Raw genomic sequence first — 22,448 nt, forward strand, 5'->3', positions numbered from 1 at the left:
AGGCCTGTGCCCTGACTGGGAATCCAACTGTCAACCTTTATTTTTTATTTATTTTTTAAAAAATATTTTATTCATTTGTTTTTAGAGAGAGAGGAAGGAAGGGAGAAAGAGAAGGAGAGAAACATCAATGTGTGGTTGCCTCTTGCACACCCCCAAGGGGGGACCTGACCTACACCCAGGCATATGCCTTAACTGGGAATTGAACCTGTGATCCTTTGGTTTCTAGGGTGGCACCCAATCCTCTGAGCTATGCCAGCCAGGGCTAACTGTTGACCTTTAGTTGGCAGGCTAGCTCTCAATCCACTGAGCTACACCAGGCAGGGCAATATTGAACATCTTTTCACGTGCTCATTCATCTATCTATCTATGGAGAAATGTTCATTCAGATCTTTTGCCCACTTAAAAATTGGGTTGTCTTTTTATCGTTGTGTTATAAAATTTCTTGATATATTCTGATATTAGTTTCTTATTAGATATATGATTTGTATATATTTTGTCACATTTTGTTGGTTGTTTCACTTTCTTGATGGTGTCTTTTGAACCACAAAAGTTTTATGTTTTATGTTTATTGAGATATAATTCACATACCATAAAAGAGCATCAAACTTTTAAATTTCAGTGAAGTCCAACTTACCAATTTTTTGTTGTCGTTACCTATGCTTTTGGTGTAAACAGGTTGTCTAAAGTCTTTGCCTAACTGGAGGTCATGGAGATTTACTCGTGTGTGTGTGTGTGTGTGTGTGTGTTTTAAAGTAGTTTAACCCTTACATTTAGGTCTTCAAAACATTTTAATTTAATTTTGTATATGGTGTGAGGTAGGGTTCCAACTCTGGCATGTGACTACCCAGTTATCCCAGTACCATTTGTTGAAAACATCATTTTTTACCCCATTGAAATCTTGGCACCCTTATCAGAAATCAACTGACCGTAAATGTAAGGGCTTGTTTCTGCATATGATTCTATTCCATCACTCTATATTCCATCACTCTATATGTCTATCCATATGCCAGTACCACATAGTGTTGATTACTGTAGCTTTGTGGTAAGTTTTGAAATCAAAAAGTGTGAGTCCTCAAACTTGGTTCTTCTTTTCCAAGATTGTTTTGGCTCAAGTAAACTTTCTGAAGACAGTGGAATGTTGTGGTCTAGAAGTGAAGATCTGGGGGCTGCAGACCTAGGTTTGAATCTGCCATTGATTAATGCTTACTTGGAGGAAGTGTAGCACAATAGTTAACACTTTGAACCAGGCTGCCTGGGTTCAGATTCCATACCATAATAGCTGCAATCTCAGGCAAGTTACTTAACTTCTATACCAAAGTTTCCTCATCCTTTTTTAAAACAAGATTTTATTTATTTATTTATTTTTACACAGAGGGGAAGAGAGGGAGACAAAAAGGGAGAGACACATCAATGTGTGGTTGCCTCTTGCATGCCACGCACTGGGGACCTGGCCCGCAACCCAGGCGTGTGCCCTGTCTGGAGATTGAACCAGCCCCTTGGTTTGCAGGCTGGCGCTCAACCCTCTGAGCCACAGCAGCCAGGGTGTCTCCTCATCCTTCTTTTAATTTTTTAAAAATTATATTTTATTAATTATGCTGTCCTCATCCTTAACAAGTGTAAGGTAATGATCATGCCCACTTCATAAAATCATTAAATATGTGTGAAATACTTAGCTCAGTGCCTGGTTCACACAAAGGGCTCAGTGAATGCTAGCAACAGGGTTCTAGAGTATGACCCCGGGCATAGTTTTACTACACGAACCTTCTCTCCTTATCTCTAAAAGCGTGGTAATACCTTTATTTGTTCATGCAACACCTATTAGGAGTCAGATTCTCCTATTTTTACAGTGGGGTGGGAGTGCAAAGATAAACAACACAGCAAAGTTTTTCTTAGGGATTCAGCCCACCAGGGAAGCAGACAATCAGCAAGTAAATACATAAAATAATTTATGAAGAGTAATCAGTGTAAAGAAGAAAATAAAATGAGGTGATGTGTTAGAAAGGAGGGTGTTAGCAGGGGTAGTTATGGAAGGTCTCTCTGAAGAAACTTGATCAGAGACTTGAATGATGAAAATGGAGGACTGTGAGAACTGGGGAAAGCGTTCCAGGCTGAGGGAACAGCCAGTGCCAAGGCCCTGAAGAAGGAAAGAGGCCAGTGTGAGTGAGGACCTCAAAGAAGCCCATGTAGCTGGAGCAGAATGAGTGAGGGGGAAAGTGGGAGGGGATAGGTCAGGGAGGTGATTTAAGGCCTCATGAACCCTAGTGAGGACTTGACTTTCACTCTGAGTGACTGAGTGAGATGGAGCAATAAGATGGTTCTGAGCTGAGGAGGAACATGATCCAACTCAGGTGTTTAGAAGCCCCTCCTGTGTGGGGGGGGGGGGGGGGGGGGGAAGCAGACAGTAGGGGGCGGGGTTGGGAGCAGGGAGACCAAGGAGGCCGCTGATGCATGGTCTAGGCGGGACTTAAGGGTTCACAGAACCAGGGTAGTCTTGGCCACTGTTGTCCTGACAGGGAGGAGGTCCCTGCTCCACCAGCACCTGCTAGCCTGTGATTGGAAACCCAGAGGCAGGGCTGCGACAGGTATATTTGGCAGGATTGAAAGGGTCCTGGCTGAGGCATTCCTCAGGATGAAAGCCTGTGTAGAGGTGGTCAGACCCATTACGTGTCTCACCCTGGTCTCAAAGCCCATCCTCATCCCCCACCTGTAGTGGCCTGAGTGCAGCTTTCTCTTGGAGATCCGTCCAACCCTTTTCATATGCTTGTTCCATACACTTGGAACACCCTTCTTTCCTCCTTTCATCTCCACTCAAAGCTCTGCCTGCTGTTCTGAGCCCAGCCAGGATCCTGGCATCTCTGGGAGGTTGTTCCTGGCTGTTCCTTCACCCTCTTCCCCAGTTCTTTCTGTCTACTGTCCCATCCCACCTTTTCCCCAGGCCTCCAGCCCCCAGCCCTCAAACATGACTGTCCTCTGACTGTTGGGGATGGCAGAGTCTCATTTCTGCAGGGAAGGTAGAAACCTCAAGAAGGGGACCTGGAATCCCTGCAGTGGGAGAATAGGCTACTAGCCGTTATGGGTGCCAGGTTCAGTTCCACCATCATGATTTTGCTTATCCAATGCTGCCCATCTGTATGTATTCCCTACATCCAAATTTGATCTGAAGACCTTGGCCCTGGACTCACCTCCTCCAGGAAGACATCCTGACTTTCTCCACAGTCCCTAGCCTGTCTCCCCTTCTCCGAGCCTGACTTGTTCTCCACCCTAGCTCCAAACCTAGACCATGTTCTCTGACCTTTCCATGGTGGAGAGTTTGTTCTCCCTACCCAGCCCAGGAGGACAAGCTACTAAAAGTGGGGTCAAGGCGGGGACAGGGGACAGAGGTTATCTGAAAGACATACCTGTGAGGCCATCTCACCCTCAGTCCTCCGAGGCTCTGGTCCGCAAGGGCCACCTGACGGGACTGAAGCCTGTGGTGCTAGTCACCTTCCAGTCCCCAGTTAACTTCAATCGTTGGAAGTTGGAGCAGCTACAGATCCAGCTGGAAGCAGCCCCCTTCCGCAGCAAAGGTGGGCTTAAGGGATACCTGGAGGGGTCATAAGCCTGGCAGGAGTGTGGGGGGTTTCCTGGGGGGATGACTTGGAGGGGAGGCTGGGGTCATCAGAGGGGTCCATGACCTGGTGTGATTGTGAGGCTTGTTGGAAGCCCTCAGTGGGGTCTGTGGCCTGGATGGAGGAGGGCATGGGGAGGAGGCCTCAGTAGGTTTCATGGCCTAGAGGGGGCTATACAAAGTCCCAAGTGGGGTCCACATCTGGAGGAGGACATGGAGGGTTGCAGGGAGATCTCAGTGATTTGTGGCCTGGAGGGGGCTGCTGGGAGGCCCCAGAAGCCTCAGTGCCCCCTGCTTACCAGCAGATCAGTGCAGCGCAGAGGAGGTGTGTGTCATGAGCTGGTACACGCCCATGCCCCTCAAGAACGGCAGTGTGGTCATGCGTGTGGATGTCAGCAGTAATGGCCAAGGGCCCTTCATCCCCAACAAAAGGTGCCCTTCCCAACACCTGGAGCCGGGGGTAGATTCTGGGAGGAACTTCCTTATCTCCAGATCCCCCAAGAAGCTAGGAGGAGACCAGTGGAAGGAGACAGGGTGGGGAGGTGGCTGTGAGCTATGGCAGGAGCCCCTGAAACTGGAACCCTCACCTGTGCCTACCTCATACCTGCTGCCAGGTTTCAGGTAAACATCAACGGCTTCCTGAAGAGACAGCAAGACAACAAACTCCGGTTCACTGTGGGAAATGAGGTAAGGGGGCCAAACAGTGGAAATGGTAGAACATGTGGGTTCAAGACAGTGGGCTGGTACTCTGATTACTTCCTACACAAGTGGTAGGCTCCACTTAGAGAGCACTTAATTTGTGCCAGGCCCTGGGCGAAGTGTTCTACTAAATGCACAATCACATTATGTCTTCACACGCATGTACTGAGCACACAGGGTGGCCCCATGGGAACAAAACAGTGAACACACACACTCAAGTCCCTGACCTCTTAGGGCTGACATGCTAGTGGAAGAGACAGACAGCAAACCAGTAGTAAACATGAGATCAGGTGAATTCCGTAGTAGGTTAAAAGGTAGAAAGTGCTCTGAGGAGAATTCAGTGAGGGGGATTGGGTCCATGCAGAAGGGGACTGCAGTGTTTGATGGAATGGTCAGGAAAGGAAGAATTGAGAAGGTTGACATCTGGGTAAAGGCTTGAAGGAGGAGAGTGGGGAATCATGCGGATCCTAGGGGAATAACATTGTGTGCAGAGGGAACAATATTGTGTGCAGAGGGAACAGCTAGTGCAAAGGCTCTGAGGTGGGAATGTGTCTGGTCAGTCTGAGAAGCAGTGAGGAGGCCTGTGTGGCCGGGAGAGAGTGAGCAAGAGGGAGACTGCAGGGGGATGAGGTTAGAGGTGTGGAGGACAAACTGTGTGGGGCCTCGTGAGCCAGGGAGAAGACTTTGGCATTTACCCTGAGTGAGATGAAGCCAGTGGAGGGTAGAGGGATGTTGAGTAGCTCCCCCGTTCCTCCCCTGGCAGCTCTTCAGACTGATGCCCTGGTACTTTATGAATGTCTCATCGAGGCCCCTGTGGTACACTGTGGACCAGGCACCTGTGCTCATCCTGGGTGGAATTTCTGAGGAGAAGTCCATCCTGCTGACTGACACCAACTTCAATGACTTTTTTCTTGTGGAGGTAAGAGATACAGGGCAGATGGTGAGCTGAGGCCTCTTGAAGGACACTGGGCTTTAGCCCCTAAAGTGGGTTGGGCCTGGGTCTATGGAAGGGTTCTCCAAAGATATTCCCATCCCTGTAAGAGGCAAATAGCATGAAGGAAGGACCTGAGACCCTGCAGCCTTGGGCAAGTCACTTCACCTACCTGGGCCTCAGATCCCCCCTCCATAAAATGGCAATAATATTTATATTTACCTCATAGAATCAGTGTGAGGATGATATGTTAATATCAGCTAGATACAGAATGAACAATATGTGAGTGAAAGCTATTATTATTTATAAGTCCACCATTTGTAATTCTGAAACACAAAACACTTTGAAAATGGCATTTTCACAAATTTAGGACTCAGATTCACTTTTTGAGAAACCCTGACCTGAGCTAACAAAGGCCACCTAGTCTTTTTGCATCCGATTTAGTGTTGCTATTCAGATTCTGCCTTGCAGATATCTTAAGGTGTTTGATTACAGGGTGTTGCCTTGACTCCATTTGTTTACATATGAATGCTATGTATGTGCCATATTACCTTCTACATGCTGCAAAACTCTGATCTCTCGTATACATCTGGCCCCAAGGGTGTTTAATTTGGCATTTGAGCCTGTAATATTCCCAGAATGGGAAAAGAGTATCTCAGGCAAGTTATTTTGTGTGTGTGTGAATGGCAGTAACGTGTTTGAATCAGTACAGCTGTAGGCAGAGCTTCAACCCATTCTGAGCAGAGGAATAGATTTAGCAGGTGCACCTAACTGCACAGCTCATACATCGAGCAGGCTTCCGGCCTGACTTGGGACATCATATGAGGACTCCAGCTTTCTACTCTGTTTCTTCTGGATTAGCCCTGTCCTCAAAGTGATTCATATTGTCCCAACTCCTAGGCAGGAGAATGGGAGCGTCTCTTTCCCAAATAGCTTTAAAGAAAACCCTGAAATTTGTTTCCTTGGCCCTGATTGGTCAAGGCCAAGGAATTGACACATGACCTAAACTGGATTGGTTCCAGTTTAGGTCATGTGTCCCCAAATGATACAATATGCCAGCTGGCTTAGCACAGGTCATGCTCTCCATCCTTATGAGGAGAACAGCTGAGACAGGTGGCAGAGAAAGGATGGTTCCCCAAGGTGAAATCAGGGTTGCTTTGCCACAAGTTGAGGGGAGAAGGTGCTGGTTGTTAATGGTGTCCAAGAATAACAACTGTGCTCCACAGCAACCCGAAAAATTTGCCTCAGCCTCTTTTCATTAAGGTCGAAAGCCCTACCTATGATTTCTGCGACGGCCATGTAGATTAATGTTCTGGTTCGTTCTGGCTCTGAATTCCTGCTTTATTGAATTTGTCCAGTTTATAGGCCACCTCCCTGTCCTTGTCAGCGTTCTCCCGTCTGGCACAGGTCTTTCCAGACATTGCTGTTTTCTTGCTCCTGACCCAAAGATGCCCACATTGGACATGTGATTGTTATGGATTCTGCTGAAGAGATATGGAGGGCAGAGAAAGGGGGGTTATGTCACAGGAATGAAGACTTCAACTTTAACTTCAAGCATCCTTATTCTTGATTTTATTTAAATTTATCATAGTGAAAATGATAAAATTCATAAAACTAACCACTTCAAGGTGCAAAATTTAGTGCCATTTAGTACTTTCACATGGTAGAACCACCACCTCTGTCTAGTGTAACTGAACAAACAGAGGTTTGGCTTCCTGTTGCCACAAAAGCCAAACTCCTGAGCCAGGTGCTGGTGCAAAAGGAAAGAGGTTTTATTCTGGTGCTGCACAACCTGGAGAATGGTGGACTCCCATCTCGAAGACCATCTCCCCTTCCTGCTCAAGCCTGCCATTCTTATAGGCATAGGGAAGGCTTTTTTTTTTTTTCCTATCCAGTCATCTTGGTAGCTTTTGGCAGGCTTGGGGCCCTATCCATTCATCTTTCTAGCTTTTGGCACACTCAGTGTAAGAACCTCCCCTTGCCTCCATCTTGGCTAATAGGGGAGACTCCCCCATGCCTTGACCAACTATCTCTGGTAACAACACCCCCCTTCAAACCTCTGGACCCTTGTAATCTTATAAGGTAAATGGATGAAGGTCTCATCTTCTGTAGTTTCCTCCTGCTGTCAAAGGATATAGTCTTACCTATCCCTGGGTCCAGGGATTCTTCCTATCTTTTAAAGGAAGAGGGGGATCAGAAAGAAGGGAAGCCTTTACATGAGGCAGCAGTATTGTGGTCTTTGGAGGGTGGCATACTCAATGTCTAGAGGATGGCACTGCTGAACAAGTGAAGTTGGCAGATTGCTTCATATTTTTCAGGAGAAGGTGTTATAGATGGGCTTCCAAAGTGAGACTTTTGGGAGGTGCTATCCTTTTCCAAAAAAGGAATTTTAAATGTCCTTCAGGATTGCAGGTCCAGCTCCACCTTACAGTATTAACAGCAGCAACAAGATTTGAGTTCTCATGTGGCACCCACTTTCTCCATGTATGGTGGATCCAAGGCTTGATTCCATGAACTGTAAGGAAGAGTGTTGTCAGCCAGGCATCATAGGGACTGGTCTGTTGCTCAGCTAACTGCTGTTCACGATCTTGAGACTCCCTCCCAGGTCTTTAGTAAGACTTGATCTCCCAAGTGTAGGATCTCCCGAGTGAGACAAGTGTAAGGTCTCGTCAGACAGGTAGTGAGCAAGTGAGCAAGCTTATACAGATTGTTAGTGTTTGCCCTAGATGTTGTACATATTGTCTGGTTTTTGATTCATGTTCTAAATCTAAAGGGGTGTTCCTAAAACAAACTTGGAAGGGTCTACCATAAACTAAGTATTTCAAAAGGGCTTAATTTAAGCCCACTTTGGGGCACTACTCTAATTTGGAGCAAGGCAATAAAGAGTTGTCTGGTCCCATTTCAAATGTGTTTCCCGGCACATTTTCACCAGGTCTCCTTTGCTGTGTTTTTCATTTTTTCAGTCTTCCCCATAGAGTGGGGTCTCCAAGATGCAAGTAGTTTCCGTGAAATCTGTAGTGCCTGTCTTATCTTCTGGGAGATTTCTGACATGAACAACAGTTCATTGTCACTTTGACTGCTGTAAGGAACTCCAAACCTAGAGATTATTTCTTTGAGTAGAAGTTTTGCTACCTCAGTTGCCTTCTCAGTTCTAGTGGAGTATGCTTCTACTTATCCAGAAAAGGTGTCCACAAAAAATAATAAAAATTTAAAGTTTCCTATAGTTTTAGGAATCTGTGTAAAGTTGACTTGCCAGTCCTCAAATGAGCATATCCCTTTATATTGTACTCTCTTTCCTGTTGGGGCACGTGTTCTGTCTTAGGCTTGTTTTTGGTGCATAGCTGACAGGCTTGAATAATCTTTTGAATGGTCCTTTGTAAATGAGGGCCCTTCAGATGTGACCTAATGAGGTCCATGAAAGCATCCCTTCCATAATGGGCTTCTTCATGTAGGTATTTGAGGATGGGATATACCAGAGCTCTAGGGAGTAAGATCATACCATGAGTGTCAATCTTTCATATATAATTAGTGTCAGTATTAGAGAATCCCCATTCACAAGCCCATTCCTCATCTCATTCTGTGTAATGAAGTTTAAATTCTGACAAGTCCAGATATGAAATTAGAGCCCCAAGAAGTGGTGGCCCTTGGGTGGCTGATCTTGCTGCTTTATTGGCATTTTGGTTTCCTGGCTTGTTTGGGAATTGTTCTTCTGGTGTCCCGGGAAGAAGCAGGATAATTGGTAGGCATAAAATAGACAAGGAGAGGTAAAACATGGTATAGGAAACAGCATTCAAAGAACTTATATGTACAACCCATGGACATGAACTAATGTGGGGTGGAATGCTGGAGAGTTGGGGGGACAGGACTAGGGGGGGAAGTGGGAAAATTGGGAAAACTGTAATAGCATAATCAAGAAAAAATAAAAAATAAATAAAATAAAACAGAACTTGGATCCATAATTTCATTATTCCAAATGAGTGCTCACCAACAAGCCTTAGAATCTTATCTCCTACCAACTGATATACAAGTTGTCCTAACCAGAACCAAATGACATGAAGCCCAAGTGAAGGGATAGCCTACCAACCAGTATCTCAAATGGTCATAGCTGGACCCAAGTGGCACAGAGTTCAAGTGGCACAAAGCACTACTGACAGGCATATCCTGTCAACTGGTACTGCAGATGGTCCTAACTGGACCCAAGTGGCACAAAGCCTGAGTGACACAAAGCCCAAGAGGCACCAAACCCAAGTGGCAGGGGTAGAGGACCCCTGGTGTGCATGCTGGTTTGACTCACCCACTCTTGGAGTCCGTCTGCTCCAGTCCAGACCTGTATCCTTTCACCAGCCAAGTGCTTCAGGCAGCTGACACCCTGAGAAGGAGTGTAGGATATTCCCTGAGAAAAGCCCTCAGAAACTGCTGGGAAGTCTCCACAGTCCTGCTCTTGGGGTCGGCCTGCTACAGGGAGTTAAGACCCCAGCCTAGACCCTTTGGGACTTACCAAGGTCCATACTGTCCCACCAGAGTAGCCAAAAACTGTAAATGAACAAGTGGAGATTATGCTGCCAGCTGCAACAAAAGCCATACTCATGAGGCAGATGCTGGTACAAAATGGAAGAGGTTTTATTCAGGTGCTGTGCAGCCTTGGAGAATGGCAGACTCCTGTTTCAAAGACCACCTCCCCTTCTTGATTAAGCCCACTGTTCCTTTTTAAAAAATATTTGTTTGTTTGTTTATTTATAGGGGAAGGGAAGGAGAAAGAGAGGGAGAGAAACATCAGTGTATGGTTGCCTCTCATGCGCCCCATACTGGGAACCTGGCCCACAACTAAGACATATGCCCTGACTGGGAATCAAACCCACAGCCCTTTCGTTTGCAGCCTGACGCTCAATCCACTGAGCCAAACCAGCCAGGAAACCCACTGTTCCTATTGGGATAGGAAAGGGAGGGCTTTTTTTCTATCAAATTATCTTGCTAGCGTTTGGTGCTCAAGGATCCCTATCCATTCATCTCTCTACCTTTTGGCAGCTCAGGCCATATCTATTCATCTTTCAAGGTTTTGGCTCCCAAACCGTATCATTCCCTTTCTAGCTTTGGGTGCACCTGGGCCCTATCTACTCATTTTCTAGTTTGTAGCATGCTTGGGCACTATCTTGTTATATTTCTGCTGCCATCTTGGATAATGAAGAAGACTCCCAGGAGCTTTGACTGGCGGTCTATGGTCACACTAGTTCCAAAAAGTTTTTTTGTCACTCCAAAATAAAAACACTTTACTTCTGGGCAAGAAGGCAGCAGTGGTAAACACAGCTTGCCTCCTTGCTCAACTACATCAAAATTACAACTAAGATATAGAATGTCCATCACTCAGAACCATCAGAAATCAAGCTGAATGGAAGACTGAGAACTACAGGATTAAACCACATCCATCCAGACTGGTAGGAGGAGCAGAGACACAGAACAGGCTGGTCCCACGTTTATGTGTGGTGGATAAAAATTCAGGAGGGATATCTCAGGAGTCCCAGCCCCACACCAGACCCCTGAACCTAAGGTTCCAGTGCCAGGAAGATAAGTTCCCATAAATTCGGCTGCAAAAACCAGCAGGGATTGAGTCAGTAGAAGAAACTTCTGGAGTTCCAAGCAGTTCCCCTTTAAGAACCCACACACAGACTTACTCAGGCTCACTTCCTCTGAGCTCAGCACTAGGGTAGCAGCTTGAAAGGCACTAGTGGCATACAGGGAGGAACTGAAGTGTGTGGCATCAAGGTGAGAGCTGGGGGACAGCTTTCTCCCAGACAGAAAGGTGGACAGAGACCACTGTCAATTTTCTGAGCCTTCCCTGCACAGAGCCAAAGGGCCAGCAGGTGGGTGCCATATCTGAGACTCCATCAATCTGATAGTTTGTCCCACTCTGGAGATCTCCTGAAGCTCTGTCCCACCCAATTTATGGGTCCACCCACACTGTTAATAGGGACTTTTCCACTTTTCCGTATGAATGGTTGGTCTTGGCTCCTGCTTCACAACTTCTTAATCCCAGCAAACAAGCAGGAGTTGGCCTCAGTGAGCTGCCAGCACCCATACCTCTTGCTAGGTGGCCCTAGGCCCTGCACTAGCAGCAACCAGCCTTAATTCACAGCTTGGCTTGTCTGGGAATCTCCATGCCCAGCACATGTAGCTGCTATCTCAGGTTGCATTATAGTTTATGCAAGGTGGCCCTGGGCAGAGCACAAGTGGAAGCTGACCTTAGCCTAAACCACCCAGGAAACTCCAGAGCCTGTGCACCCAGTGAACAGCTACAGACTATGTGGCAGCACCACCACCTTGCCAAACCACAGCTGATTCTCTTCAGAAGATGGAGGTTGGTGGTCAGTGGTCACAGCCAAACCCTGCAGCTGACTGGCCTGGGCAAATCCCTCCCATTGACCTGGAACAGTAATCAAGACTCAACTACAAGAGGAGGGTATACTCAGCCCACATGAAGGGTACACTTTGTGTACCCAGTTTGGGTGATAGGGGTGGCTGTGCCACTGGATCCTACAGAACACCTACTACATTAGGCCATGCTACCCAGACAGGGAGTCAGTAGCTCTACCTCATACATAGAAACAAACACAGGGAGGCTGCCAAAATGAGGGGACAAAGAAACATGGCCCTAATAAAAGAACAGATCAAAAAAAAAAAAAGACAACTAAACAAAATGGAGATATGCAATCTATCAGATGCAGAGGTTAAAACACTTGTTATAGGAATGCTCAAGGAATTTAGTGAGGACCTCAACAACATAAAAAAGATCCAGTCAGAAATGAAGGATAAATGAACAGTTTATAGGGCAACAATAGTAGAGTGGATGAAGCAGAAAATCAAATCAATAGGACATAAGGAGGCAAAAAACACAATCACAACAACAGCAAAAAAGAATAAAATAAATAAAATAAATAAGGATAGTGTAACCAGCCTCTGGGATAACTTAAGGTGTTCCAACATTCACATCATAGGGGTGCCAAATTGAGAACAGAAAGAGCAATTGGAAATGTATTTGAAAAAATAATGAAAGAAAACTTCCCTAATTTGGTGAAGGAAATAGACATGCAAGTCCAGGAAGTACAGAGAGTCCCAAACAAGATGGATGTAAAGAGGACCAATCCAAGACACATCATAATTAAAATGTCAAGTATTAAAAATAAACAGAGAACCTTAAAAGCATCAAGAGAGAAGCAGTCAGGTACCTACAGGGGAGTTCCCATAAAACCATCCCTGATTTCTCACAAGAAATTTTGTAGGCTAGAAGGGATTGGCAAGAAATATTCAAAGTCATGAAAGCAGGGACCTACAGCTAAGATCGCTCTACCCAGCAAAGATATAATTTAGAATCAAAGGACAAATAAAGATCTTCCCAGACGAGAAAAAACTAAAGGAGTTCATCATCCCCAAACCATTATTATATGAAATGTTAAAGGGACATATTTGAGAAAAAAGAAGAAAACTATGGAAAATAAAATGGCAATAAATACATACCTATCAACAATTGAATCTAAAAAACAAACTAAGCAAACAAGAACAGAGATAGAATCATGGATATGAAAAGCATTTTGATGATTGGTAGATTGGGGGCAGGTATGGGAGAAGGGGTGAAGAGGGGAGGGGATTAAGAAGTACAAATAGGTAGGTACGGAATAGCCATGTGGATGTAAAGTACAATATAGTAAATTGAGAAGCCGAAGACTTATACACATGACCCATGGACATGAACAATAGTGTGAGGATTGCCTGAGAGTTGGGGGTGCTGGGTGGAGGGTGGCAAAGTGTGAAAAGTTGGGACAACTGTAATAGCATAATCAATAAAATACAATTTTTTAAAAAAATAAAAGCCCTTTTATTCTTATTCTCGAGATCCAAGATGGAAGTAGAGTAGGGACCCAAGTGACATGTAGCCCAAGAGGCCAAGAGGGCTGGCTGGGCTTCCACAGGTGGCAGCTGAAGTTCTGGAGGGATATTTAAGCAGTTGGGGATGCCCCTTGAAAATTATGGGGTCCAAACTCCAAGCCATGCTCCCCAGCCTAGAGCACCAGAACCAGTAAAGGAACCCAAATAACATCTGGTTATGAAAAACTGCTGGGTTTCTGTCTGATGGGAAATGGCAAAGATGCACAGAGCCTCTTAAAGGACCAACACACAAAATGCCATTTGCAGCCACTTACCCCTAGGCTCTGAAAGGGCAAAGTAGACTAGAGCCATGTGAGGAGAGTCTGAGGTTGGAGGCTCTCGGAAGAAAGCTGAAGGGTCAGCTACCAGGATCACTGTGCTGAGTCATTCCCCATACTGCAGAAGCCATCATTCTCAAGCAGGGCACTCCCCTCCAAGTGGCATCAAACTAAGGGGAAGCAATAGCCCCATGCACAGAAATCCCTCTTGCCCACCATATGGAACTTAGGCCAGGCTGCTGAAGAGTGCAGCTGGAGGCTATTTCAGAGATCAAGCCTAATAAAAGCCTGCAGGCAGAGGCAGATCTCTGGGAGCTCTGAGACTTTAGCTGAACTTCTGCAGGCCTGGAGCTGCTAAAATTCGGCCTTGGTGTGTGGCTTGGTCATTTCAGCACACACCCAGATCCAGCAGAGGGAGCCACAAGGTGTGGGTTGGTGATAGCTCCAAACAGGTTGCCCAGGAACTATCACAGGCAATGTCTGACATTGGTCTGCACCAGAGCCTTCGCAAATCTACCTAATACATTGAAACAAATACAAAGAGGCAGCCAATGTGGGAAGACAAAGAAAAGGGCCCCAAATGAATGAACAAGAGAATTCTCCAGAAGAAGAACTAAATTAAATGGAGGCAAGCAATTTATCAGATATGGAGTTTAGAATAATGATTATAAGGATGAAAAAAAAAAACATGGAAATCATGAAAAAAGGACCAGTCAGGAATGAAGAATGCAGTATCTGAAGTAAATAATACACTGGAAGGAATAAACAGTAGGTTAGATGAAATAGAGGCTTTGAATCAGTGATTTGGAAGACAAGGTAGGAAAAAACACCCAGGCAGAACAGCAAAAAGAGAAAGGAATTTTAAAAAATTAGGAGAGTTTAAGAAACCTATGGGACAACATGAGGCATAACAACATCCACATCATAGGGGTACCAGAAGGAGAAGACAGAGAGTAAGGAATTGAGAATCTATTTGAAGAAATTATGATGACTAATACTTCCCTAACCTGGTGAAAAAAAATGACACACTAGTGTCAGGAAGCACAGGGAGTACCAAACAAGGTGGACCCAAAGAGGCCCAAACCAAGACACATCATAATTAAAATGGCAAAGTTTAAAGACAAGGAGAGAATCTTTAAAATTGCAAGAGATCAGCAGTTAGTTACATACAAGGGAGCTCCCATTAGACTGTCATCTGATTTCTCAACAGAAGCATTTCAGGCCAGAAAGTGTTGGCATGAAATATTCAAGGTGATGAAAAGCAAGGACCTACAACCAAGGCTACTTTTCCAAGCAAGGCTAATCATTTAAAATTGGAGAAGAAATAAAGAGCCTCCCACGTGAGAAAAAGGTAAAGTAGTCTGTGAACACCAAACCATTACTCCAACAAATGTTAAAGGGCTTGCTCCAAGAGGAAGAAAAAGAAAAAGAAAAAAAAGAGGAAAATATTAAAAAAGAATAAAATGGCATTAAATATGTATCTATCAACAATCACTCTAAATATGAATGGCTTAGTGCTCTAATCAAAAGACAGAGGATAGCTGAATGAATAGGAAAACAAGGCCAGTATATATGCTGCCTCCAAGAAACCCACCTCAAAATGAAAGATACATGCAGACTAAAAGTAAAGTGATGGGAGAGATATTTCATGCAAATGGAAAGGGAAAAACTAGCTGTAGTAGCAATACTTACATCTGACAAAATAAACTCTAAAACATTTTTGTAAGAGACAAAGGACATCACACAATGGTAAAGGGAACAATATGAAAGAGGATATAACCCTAGTAAACATTTATTCTCTTTCTTAATCATGAGGATTTCTCCCATGTTGCCGTCTCCTCTCCTTTTCTTCCTCCCATTTCACCTCACTACTTCCTTCCAGACCACCCCTAGGATTCCACAGAAATCCCCCACGCTGTATTATACTCCTCAGCAATGTGTTGGTCAGGTTTAGATGTGACAAAGAGACCCCTCACAGGAAGGGAATAGCTTAAACAGGTGCTACTGCTCATTCTCATAATAGTCTAGAAGTGAGAAAGCCGTGTCCCTTCCCTTTGGTTGCTTCACCATTCTCTAGGCACCAGGTACTGATCTTTCTTTTTTTTGTATTGTCTTTATTTTTAAAGTATATTTTATTGATTATAGTATTACAATTCTCCATTTTTTCCTCCCCTTTATCCCCCTCCACCCTGCATACCCCCTCCCTCCAGCATTCCCTCCACTCTTCCCCAGTTCATGTCTGTGGGTCATACATATAAGTTCTTTGGCTTCTCCATATCCTATACTATTCTTAACCTCCCCCTGTGTATTTTATGCCTACCAATTATGTTTCTTTTATTAAAAGTTAAAAAAATTATTTATCTTTAGAGAGAGGGGAAGGGAGGGAGAAAGAGAGGGAGAGAAATATCAATATGTGGTTGCCTCTTGTGCACCCCCTACTGGGGACTTGGCTCACAGCCCAGGCATGTGCCCTAACTGGGAATTGAACCAGAGATCCTTTGGTTTGCAGGCTGGCACTCAATCCACTGAGCCACACCAGCCAGGGCCAGTTATGCTTCTTATCCCCTGTATTTTTCCCCCCAAAGTCCCCCAACCCCCTCCCCACTGATAACCCTCCATGTGATCTCCATTTCTGTGATTCTGTTCTTGTTCTAGTTGTTTGCTTAGTTTGTTTGTTTTAGGTTCAGTTATTTAATTGTGAGTTTGTTGTCATTTTAGTGTTCATAGTTTTGATCTTCTTCTTTTTCTTAGATAACTTCCTGTAACATTTCATATAATAAGGGCTTGTTGATGATGAACTCCTTTAACTCGACCTTATCTGGGAAGCATTTGATCTGTCTTTCCATTTTAAGTGAAAGCTTTGCTGGATAGAGCAATCTTGGATGGAGATCCTTCCCTTTCATGACTTGGAATACTTCTTTCCAGCCCCTTCTTGCCTGTAAAATTTCATTTGAGAAATCAGCTGATAGTTTTATGAGTGCTCCTTTGTAGGTAACTTTTTCCTTTTCTCTTGCTGCTTTTTTAAAAATTTTATTTTAATCATCGTTCAAGTACATTTTTCTGTCCTTTACTCCATTCCAGCTGACCCACCCATCCCTCCTCCCATTCCTCCCATTTCCACCCCCCCTAGTTTTTGTCCATGTGACCTTTATATTTGTTCCTGTAAACCCTTCCCATTCTCCCCTGAAATTCCCTCCCCTCTCCCCTCTGGTCACTGTCAGCCTGTCCTCTATTTCAGTGTCTTTGACTATATTTTGCTTGTTTCTTTGTTTTGTTATTTAGGTTCCTGTTAAAGGTGAGATCATATGGTGTTTGTCTTTCACTGCCTGGCTTGTTTCGCTTAGCATAATGTTTTCCAGCTCCATCCACACTGTTGCAAAGGGTAGGAGCTCCTTCTTTCTTTCTGCTGCATAGAATTCCATTGTGTGAATGTACCATAGGTTTTTGTCTCTTGCTGCTTTTAAGATTCTCTCCTTATCCCTAATCTTAGGTAATATAATTATGATGTGCCTTTGTGTGTGCTTCCTTGGATCCAACTTCTTTGGGACTCTGAGCTTCCTGAACTTGCATGTCTAGTTCCTTCACCAGGTTGGGAAAGTTTTCCTTCATTATTTGTTCATTATTTGTTCAAGTTTTCAGTTTCTTGCTCTTCCTCTTCTTCTGGCAGCCCTATGATTCAGATGTTGGAACATTTAAAGTTGTCCCGGAGGTTCCTAAACCTCTCCTCATTTTTTCAAATTCTTGTTTCTTCATTTGTTCTGGGTGAATGTTTATTTTCTCCTTCTGCTCCAGATTATTGATTTGAGTCCCGGTTTCCTTCCTGTCACTTTTGGTCCCCTGTAAATTTTTCTTTATTTTACTTTGCATAGCCTTCATTTTTTCCTCTATTTAGTGACCACACTCAACCATTTCTGTGAGCATCCTGATCACCAGTGTTTGAACTCTGCATCTGATAGGTTGGTTATCTCTTCATTGCTTAGTTCTATTTTTGGAGTTTTGATCTATTCTTTCATTTGGGCTGTATTTATTTGTCTTGGAACACCTGTTACATAGTAAGGGGCAGAGCCTTAGGTATTCGCCAGGGTGGGGCAATCTGGGTTGCTTAATTGTGGTGCTGTATGTGGGGGAGGGGCCTGAGAGGGAGTGATGCTGCTTGTTAGGCTCTCGCTGTGCTTCCAGTCACTTCCCCTGCTACCCACAAGCAAATTGGTCCCTTCTGGTACTGATTCCTGGGTGGTTGGGTTTGTGCACATTGTAGGACCCTGTGGTTCTCTCCTATAAACACTGTTGTGAGGCTTGGGGTTTCTCCTGTTGCCGCAACCCCCACAGGTTTTTGTAGCCAGAGGTTTTGAGGCTTTCTTTTCCAGTGCTGGAACCCTGGGTTGCACAGTCTGTCTTGCTGCCTGGTTGTTCCTCCTGATTTATCCGCACGCAAATGTCAGGCCATCAGCAGCTATCTTGCCTTCCCAGTCCTCCAGCCACTGCCTTGCCGGGCATCATCTCCACTCTGGCTGCATGTCTCCACCTGCCCCTCCTACCAGTCTGAATGAATGTTTCTTCTTTAACTCCTTGGTTGTCAGACTTCCACACAGTTTGATTTTCTGACAGTTCTAGTTATTTTTGTTTTCTAAATTTGTTGTTGTCCTTCTTTTGGTTGTGCAAGGAGGCAAAGAGTAACTACCTATGCCTCCATCTTGGCCAGAAGTTTCCTATATATTTTTCTTTATTTCACTTTTTATAGCCTTCACTTGTTCCTCTATTTTTTTACCATACTCAGTCATTTCTGTGAGCATCCTGATTTCCAGTGTTTTGAACTGTGCATCTGATAGGTTGGCTATCTCCTTGTGGCTTTCTTCTTTTCCTGGAATTTTAATCTGTTCCTTCCTTTGGACCATAATTTCTTTGTCTCAGAGTACCTGTTACATTGTAATGGGCGGAACATTTGGTATTTGCCAGGGTGAAGCAACCCATCTTCCTGTGTTGTTGTGCTATATGTGGGGGAGGGGTCCCAGAGGGAACAGTGCAGCTTGCTTGGCTCTCTCCTGCTTTCAGCCACTTCCCTGTCCTCCCACAAATGGATTGTGCTCTTTCAGGTTCTTCCCTCATGCTGACTCCAGGTGGGTGTGCTTGTGTATGTTCTAGGATCCAGTGGGCCCCTCTAGTGGACTCTCTTGTGAGACTAGGAGTTTCTCCCACACCACAACCTCCACAGGTGTTTTACAGCCAGAGGTTTTGAGGCTTTAGTTTCCTGCACTGGAACCCTGGATTACAGGGTGGTCTGTCTGGCTCCCCAATTGTTCCCCCCAGCTTATACACATGTGAATGTGGAATATCCTTGTCCACCAGCCACCACCTTGGTTCTCTCCACCCTGGCTGCCCATCTCCATCCCTCCTATCAGTCTGGATGAATGTTTCTTTAACTCCTTGGTTGTTGGACTTCCATACAGATTGATTTTCTGGCACTTACAGTTGATTTTTGTTTTTAAATTGCTTGTTATCCTTTTGGTTGTGCAAGTAAGTGAGGGGTATCTACCTATACCTTCATCTTAGCCAGAAGCCTCCCAGGTACCTATCTGTTTGACTAAAGCTGGGCCCTGCCCATGTTCATATTCCAGCCAATGGAGAGGGAAAGGGCAGAAGTAGAGAGCAAGCTATTTCCTCTTAAGAAAGTTGCACTTTCACTCGTATTCCATTAGTGAGGAATTAGTTAGTTGGTCATATCCACTGCTTGGGGTATTCTACTGAAGAAGAGGAGGTTATCACAGGGTAGTTTTATTTACTTGCAGCAAGTAAAGGGGATGGGGGATTCAAATCTAAAGCTCTGTGTCCCCAAAGGGAGGCTTAGCCATTGCTTACATATACTATTGAGTCAATTACATATTTATTTCTTCTTGGCCGTTGTCTACATTTACCTGGTTAGGTTCCTGTCAGGTACATCCTGTTTACAGCTTTTCTGCATAATAAACTGTGTTCCATTTTTAACCATTAGCAAAAATAGCATTTAGTAAGAACCAGACCTCGATACCCATGTCCTATCTAACACAACTGCAAGGGACGCTGGGAAATATATAATTTCTACCTGTGCGGCACATCTCCTGCTAAAGCTCAATTAACAAAGAATGTGGGGAAATAGATTGGGGGTTAATGATCCCTCTGCCAAAAGTAGAAGAGGAAGTTTGTTGGTTTATGTAATGGAAATATTCAGGACTCCAGGTTCAGCTTGACCCAGGATTTCAGTGTCACCAAAGCTGAGTTTCTCTCCATCTCTCTCTCTCTCTCTCTCTCTTTTTAAAAAGAAAGTGGTTTCTTTTTTAAAAAGACTTTATTTATTTATTTTTAGAGAGAGGGGTAGGGAGGGAGAAAGGGGGAGAGAAACATTAATGTGTGGTTGCCTCTTGCATGTCCCACATTGGGTACCTGGCCCACAACCCAGCCATGTGCTCTGACCAGGAATTGAACCAGCAACCTTCTGGTTTGCATGCTGGCACTCAATCCACTGAGCCATACCAGCCAGGGCTCTCTCTCTAGCTATTGAACCTGATTCTTCAGTATTGACTTTATGCTCAAAACAGCTTTGTCCTCTGCAACTGCAGAGGCTGCATTTTCTCAGGCACACATCCAGTGGAGAAGATATTTCCATTATTCCCTAACCCCCAAATTAAAAGATTCCTTTCAATGGGTGTGTCTCATGCTGTTTGCCCATCTTGGCTCAAACTTGTGGCCAGGGAAACCCAACATGCTGTTTATTGAATTAAATGAGTCAGCACTCTCAGACTTTGCTCAAATAAGAAATCCAGCTGACTCACAGCTTTTCTTTTCCTCATGTGTTTGTGAGAAGAGAGGTTTGGTGAACCTTTTCTAGCTTAACAAAAAAAATTTCCAAGTATTTCTTTCAGAAAACAGGTATCACTTCAAACATTTACAGTGAAATACATTAAGTATGCCAGGTAATCAAAATGACAGACTTAGTGGGTAAAGGTTAGTCTCACCAGGCATAGCAACAACCTCTGTAGTCTTGTTACTGGACAGGGACTGGCCCAAAGGGTTCTGCCTCAGGCCAGCCTATAGTGTGTGGGTTCTTGACATTATGTAGGAAAGATTTTATAATACAAGTCCAGATGATTGATTGTGAGAGTACATTTATTAAAGCTGGGGACAGTGAAACTAAGGACGGACTTCGGGTAGAAGTAACAGGAGAATAACAAGAGAGAGGCTAGGCGGTGCTCTGCTTTGGCTCCCAAAGATGTTATAGGAAAGGAGTGAGCCAAGGTGGGGCTGCTGTTAAATCGCTGGGAAGTCAGAGAAAAGAGGGTCTCAGAGACAGGATCAGGGGGTAAGCCTGGATGAGCCGCCACTGCCTAATGCTCCCCTGGCTGCAAGTTTTGAGGGGACCCTTAGAGTGTAGGAGAAAGTAAAATGTTCATGCCTGAGAAGGGGTATGGGTGTGCTCTGGAGTGAGCCCCTAATGAATCTTTGTCCTGAGGGCTTTTTATCCTTTTTCCGTGGGTGAGAATCTTAGGGGAGGGTTTGGAATTATTCTTTGGTCCTCTACACTGTTTTGCTTTTATCTTGGGTGTGTCTGGCTTTTAATAGGGTTTTTGCTATTTGTTTCCCTGACATCATCTGTGCTTGGTTTGAGCTGGCACATATGACATTAATTGGTTCTCTGTTCTCTATCTTCCAGACCAGGGTGATTTAAACTATGTCAGGTCAAGGAGGAAAGGTGTAAACCATATACTCTCAAGTGCTTAGGTGAGGGGAGATAGGTCTTGCAATTCACCACAAGCTGGCTATATGCTGTTCAAACTGTTTGACCTTGTGTAATTTTGCCTCAGTTTCCCCATTCCACTTGCCCAGGAATTTTCCTAGATTTTTACTATTCTGTTAGAGTCTGAGTAAATTACCAGACATTTTTAGAAATAATATTTTCAAGGACATCCTTATGATGCTGAATAGGGCAGTGGAAGTGACAATGTTCATGTTCTCCTTAACTAGGTAAAATTTCAGCAGCTGTGAGTTTTGCCTTGATTTCTACTTTTTGGAAAAGTTAGTGGAAATTTTCACTTTTTAGTGGAAAATTTCAATCAGGCACAAAAGTAGAGAGAATAGTATAATGAACCCAGCTTCAATAATTATCAACATTTTGCCTTTTTTTTTACCCATCATTATTTTTCCTGGAGTGTTTTAAAGAAATTACACCATTTAAAGAAATTACACCGCTATCACACCATTTAACCTGTAAATTCTTGAAATACTTGAGGAAGTATCTCTAACATGAGGACTTCTAAAAAATAAAACCACAATGCTATTATAATACCCAGAAAAATTAGCAATAACCCCTTAATATCACCTAAAATCTGGTAATAGTCAATTTTCCCCAAGTATTAAAAAAGGTCTTTTAAAGTTGGTTTGTTTGAAGCAGGATCAATACATTGCATTTAGTTGTTATGTCTCTTATAGCCCTTCTCAACTGTAAGTCTGGTCCCTGCTCCTGTGCTCCTATCCCCTAGCAACCACCTTTTTTCAGGCAACTTTAAAAAACCAAGGGGGAGGGTAGAAACAAGGGAGGGAGGTGGGATTGGCTGGGGTGAGGGGGAGTGGTGGGGGGGAAATGCAGACAACTGTAATTGAACAACAATAAAGTAATTTAAAATTTCTTTAAAAAATACAAATAAATAAGAAATCAGGCTTTTTGCCCTATAGTATTTGGTTGCTTGCTTCTTCATGGAATCAATTCACTTGTTCATCTGGCCCTGTCAGCTCAGGCTGCCATAATAAGGTACCAAACTGGGTGGCTTAAACAATAGAAATTTCTATTCTTACAGTTCTGGAGGCTGGAAGTCCAAGATCAAGGTGTCAGCAGGGTTGGTTTCTGATGAGACCTCTTTCCATGGCTTGCAGAAAGTATCTTCTATTGTGTCATCACATGGCCTTTTCTCTGTGTGCAAGAGTATAGAGAGATCTTTGGTGTCCCTTCCTCTTCTTATGAGAATACCAGTCTAATAGGATTACAGCC

The 22,448-nt window shown here is 44.2% G+C and overlaps 1 protein-coding gene across 1 annotated transcript in view; it reads left to right on the forward strand.

Annotated features, from left to right (window-relative positions):
* Positions 1-22,448, forward strand: part of CATSPERG (cation channel sperm associated auxiliary subunit gamma) — a 40,438-nt gene that overhangs the window by 1,950 nt on the left and 16,040 nt on the right. Inside the window, exons 5-8 of the mRNA XM_036012765.1 lie at positions 3,422-3,566; positions 3,913-4,039; positions 4,222-4,294; positions 5,070-5,225. Of these exons, the coding sequence (XP_035868658.1) occupies positions 3,422-3,566; positions 3,913-4,039; positions 4,222-4,294; positions 5,070-5,225 (501 nt within the window). The remainder of the gene's footprint in view (positions 1-3,421; positions 3,567-3,912; positions 4,040-4,221; positions 4,295-5,069; positions 5,226-22,448) is intronic.

Source organism: Phyllostomus discolor, chromosome 12 (genome assembly GCF_004126475.2).
Source record: "Phyllostomus discolor isolate MPI-MPIP mPhyDis1 chromosome 12, mPhyDis1.pri.v3, whole genome shotgun sequence".
In the NCBI taxonomy this organism is placed as follows: domain Eukaryota; kingdom Metazoa; phylum Chordata; class Mammalia; order Chiroptera; family Phyllostomidae; genus Phyllostomus; species Phyllostomus discolor.